The 4,358-nt window shown below is 48.5% G+C and overlaps 1 protein-coding gene across 1 annotated transcript in view; it reads left to right on the forward strand.

Moving 5' to 3' along the window:
* The window catches only part of atp11b (ATPase phospholipid transporting 11B), a 56,741-nt gene that overhangs the window by 38,743 nt on the left and 13,640 nt on the right, over nt 1-4,358 (forward strand). The window contains exons 20-22 of the mRNA XM_080547414.1: nt 1,015-1,168; nt 3,268-3,370; nt 3,628-3,773. Of these exons, the coding sequence (XP_080403540.1) occupies nt 1,015-1,168; nt 3,268-3,370; nt 3,628-3,773 (403 nt within the window). The remainder of the gene's footprint in view (nt 1-1,014; nt 1,169-3,267; nt 3,371-3,627; nt 3,774-4,358) is intronic.

The raw sequence follows: 4,358 nt of genomic DNA on the forward strand, positions 1-4,358 counted from the left end.
GGGGGATGTGTGTGAAGGCGGTCATGCCGTTGTCGTTTGAAATTAGTCCCCGCTTTGATGTCTCATCTCCTTTCCTCTCTTGTTCCCCCCCCCTATCTACCCTCCTCTCCTCCACTCCCCCCCCTCCCCCCCGCCCCCCAGTATTTGCTGTACATTTCACTTCACAACACACACTTGTGTGCAAGTCTCTGTTGAGGATATCAAAGCCGGGTGTAGCCAAGTGTAGCTGGCGGCTGGTGACCCGGAAGTAGAAGGTCATTCCAGGCAGGGAGTTCACTGCGTGCGTCTGCTGATGTTCATTACACGCCCTGTGGCTATCTCAACTCTCTCTCTCCCTCTCTTTCACTCTCTCTCTCTTTCTCTCTCACTCTCTCACTCTCTCTCTCTTTCACTCTCTCTCTTTCTCTCTCTCACTCTCTCTTCCACTCTCTCTCTCACTCACTCACTCTCTCTCTCTCTCTCACTCACTCATTCACTCACTCTCTCTCTTTCACTCTCTCTTTCACTCTCTCACTCTCTCTCTCTTTCACACTCTCTCTCTCTCTCTCTTTCACTCTCTCTCTCTTTCACTCTCTCTTTCTCACTCACTCACTCACTCTCTCTCTCTCTTTCACACTCTCTTTCACTCTCTCTCTCTCACTCTCTCTCTCTCTCACTCACTCTCTCTCTCTCTCTCTTTCTCTCTCACTCACCCACTCTTTCACTCTCTCTCTCTCTCTCTCTCTTTTTCTCTCTCACTCTCTCTTCCACTCTCTCTCTCACTCACTCACTCTCTCTCTCTCTCACTCACTCATTCACTCACTCTCTCTCTTTCACTCTCTCTTTCTCTCTCTTTCACTCTCTCTCTCTTTCACTCACTCACTCTCTCTCACTCTCTCACTCATTCACTCACTCTCTTTCACTCTCTCACTCTCTCTCTCATTCACACTCTCTCTCTTTCACTCTCTCTCTCTCTCTCTCTCTCACTCACTCTCTCTCTCTCTCTCTCTCTCCACCCCCCCCCCCTCCCCCCAGGATCAAGGAGGACCATGTTATCCAGCATGGTCTGGTGGTGGACGGGGCCAGTCTGTCTCTGGCTCTGCGGGAGCATGAGAAGCTGTTCATGGAGGTGTGTAGGAACTGCTCCGCCGTGCTCTGCTGCCGCATGGCCCCCCTGCAGAAGGCCAAGGTGAGACACACACACACACACACACACACACAAACACACATACACACACACACACCCCTACCTGCTTCACCACCCCAGTGAACCTATCAGCAGCACTCGAGTTGAGGGGGGATGAGGGGGATGGCATCCCCCCTGAAATAAAAACGGTCAAAATCATCCCCCTTCTAAAACTGCCATCCCCCCTTTCCATCCCCTTATGTCATTTTACCAATGAACGTGGTATTACAGCTATTTCAACATTTAGTGTTGCGCATATTGAGTAAAATACTGTGGGCGAGGGAGGGGGCACGCACCCATGCAATGACATTTTTACCATCAAGTCACTGACGCTGAAGTCACTGACGCTGTGGGGATGCTAAAATTGTCCCCATATGATAAAATCGACCATCCCCCCTGATTTTCTTTTACAACTTGACTACTGACTATCAGAGAACACCCTAGAACAGGGTCAGCCAATCAGAGCACAGTTTGGAGCACAGTCAGCCGATCAAAATGAAAGACAAAAAGAAGACAGAAATGCTCCCTCTTAACCAACACTGGATGTACGTCGGAGGGGTGAGGAACGGTATCAAACACGTTGTGCATCACAATGAGCCCGTCCTCCCATTTCTACCTCCACCAGCCTCATCCTCCGCATGTCGGCGAACTGCTGACGATGTAATGAGTGTTTCTGCCTCGGGGCTCCAGAGACCCATTATGTTCACATAGAAATAGATTTAAGTAGAAGCGCAGCGTGTGAGAGTTATGTTGCGTCTTCAGTCTCGGTCTGGCGGTGGCGGTTTACTGTACTGAAGAACTCCCCAGACATCCATTAATGTCCACGTAGAAACGTGTGGTGTAGATTTAGAAAGGCTGAGACACTTAAGTGTTCTGTTCTTGTCTGGTGTATTTCTGTCTTGGTCAGGTGGTCAGGCTGCTTAAGAGCTCCCCAGATGTCCATTATAAAAAAATAAATTAAAAAAATGTCATACACCCAACACCAAAAGAAGAAAGAAATACATACAGTCACAAAGACCATAAACACAGACACATACAACTTGCATCAATATTGGACTGCATGGGGCGCTTAGGTGGCGTAGTGGATTAAGCGCTGACCATGTACCGCAGGGCTCCCGGTTCGATTCATGTCATCCCTCCTCTCTCTCTCACCCATCCTTCCTGTCAAAATCTCTACTATATCTGTCATTAAAAAGAAAAATATGAGTGGGACTGCCCCACTCAGAAAAAATAACTTAGAAAATGAGCTTCATGAGTGGGTGTTTCCGTGGCCGAGCAGCCTCACACAGCAAGCCTAACATCCCCATCCGCAACGCCAAGCTTGGGCTGGATTGGTGTAGAGCACACCGGCTCTGGAGCAGTGGAGACGCGTTATCTGGAGTGATGAATCACACTTCACTATCTGGCCGTCTGACAGACCGAGGGTCTGGCCCTTTCCTGTTTCAGCATGACAATGCTCCTGTGCACAGAGAGAGGTCCATAATGACATGTTGTTTTTCCCAGTTTTGGTGTGGAAGAACTTGTTGCCCTGCGCAGAGCCCTGACCTCAACCCCATTGAACACCTTTGGGATGAATAGACCTATCGCTAAGCCACGCCCCCTTTGAAAACTCGGACAAACAAACAACGCTCGCTCAGATTCTTCACTGACAGTGACCGACTGACCGACCGTGACTGAATGACATTCGATGACTTACAATGGCGGGAGTTCAAATTTCTGATTTACCACAGCAACAAGGAATAGACATGTTTTTTTTAAAAGATGACAAGAATATTTTGTCTAGAAGCTTTTCACCATCAGATATTATAAGATATCTAAGATATAAAAAATATAGATATATAAAAAAATAATAATCACAGGTTCAAATGACACCGCGCATGGCTGTTCTGTTCATTAAGAAACATCTACTGTTCGTTGCAGAATGAGAAGCTGTTGTATGTGTTCCTGTCAGAGGGTGTGGATACAGGTAGAAATGCATTAGAGTAGATCAGACAGAAATGCATTAGAGTAGATCAGACAGAAATGCATTAGAGTAGATCAGACAGAAATGGATTGGAGTAGATCAGTGTGTGAATAGTTCTGCCCTGTCCTGTCTGTGTCAGGTGGTGAGGATGTTTAAGACGTCTCCAGAGAAGCCCATCACTCTGGCCATCGGAGACGGCGCCAACGATGTCAGCATGATCCAGGAGGCCCACGTCGGCATAGGTCAGTCCTCTGAACTGACAGTCCTCTAAACTGGCAGTGAAATCCCTAATTTCATCACCTCGAGGATGACAAAAAGCTATCGTATGGTGTCGCGAATAGTTCTAAAATTCTATTCAAAGAGGTAAAAAAAAATGTTAAATGTGACTTGTTGAAACTTGTAGGAACCCTGTATAGGCACTAAATCGGAACTAGGCATTACGACCTGCGGTGTAAAACGCAGCCATAGCTTGACGCAACATTGTGGCGTCTGTCTCCAGGCATCATGGGCAAAGAGGGCCGACAAGCAGTGAGAAACAGCGACTACGCCATCGCCAGGTTCAGGTTCCTCTCCAAGCTGCTGCTCGTCCACGGTCACTTCTACTACATCAGGATAGCGACCCTTGTACAGTACTTTTTTTACAAGGTAAGTCACTTCGTGTTGGTCCTGAGTACAGTCAAGCCAGTGGAGGAAGGTAGAGAGGGTGAGGAGGGAGAGAGGGTGAGGAGGTAGAGAGGGTTAGGGTTAAAACGGAAGCTTCTAGCTTTCCCCTCTCAGGTTTGGGCTGACACTGATGTGGAACGTTGAGCATCGGCGTGTGTTCGTCTGTTTGAACCTTGCCCTGGGACTGGATGGCCATCTGTCTAGCTGACACACACACACACACACACACACACACACACACACACACACACACACAGGCATACACACACATGGGGTACACAGGGGCACACACACACACACATACGGGCACACACATACGGGCACACACACACACACGCACACACACACACACACACACACACACACACACACATACGGGCACACACACACGCACACACACACACACACACACACGCACACACACACACGCACACACACATACGGGCACACACACGGACACACATCCTGGGACTATATGACCATCTGTCATAGCTAACTCTACCATTGTTACTCTTAAGTGCTGTCACACACGCACACAGGCTCTCACACGGGCACACACACACACAC

The sequence above is a fragment of the Nansenia antarctica genome (assembly GCF_963989245.1).
Source record: "Nansenia antarctica genome assembly, chromosome: 17".
Lineage (NCBI taxonomy): Eukaryota > Metazoa > Chordata > Actinopteri > Argentiniformes > Microstomatidae > Nansenia > Nansenia antarctica.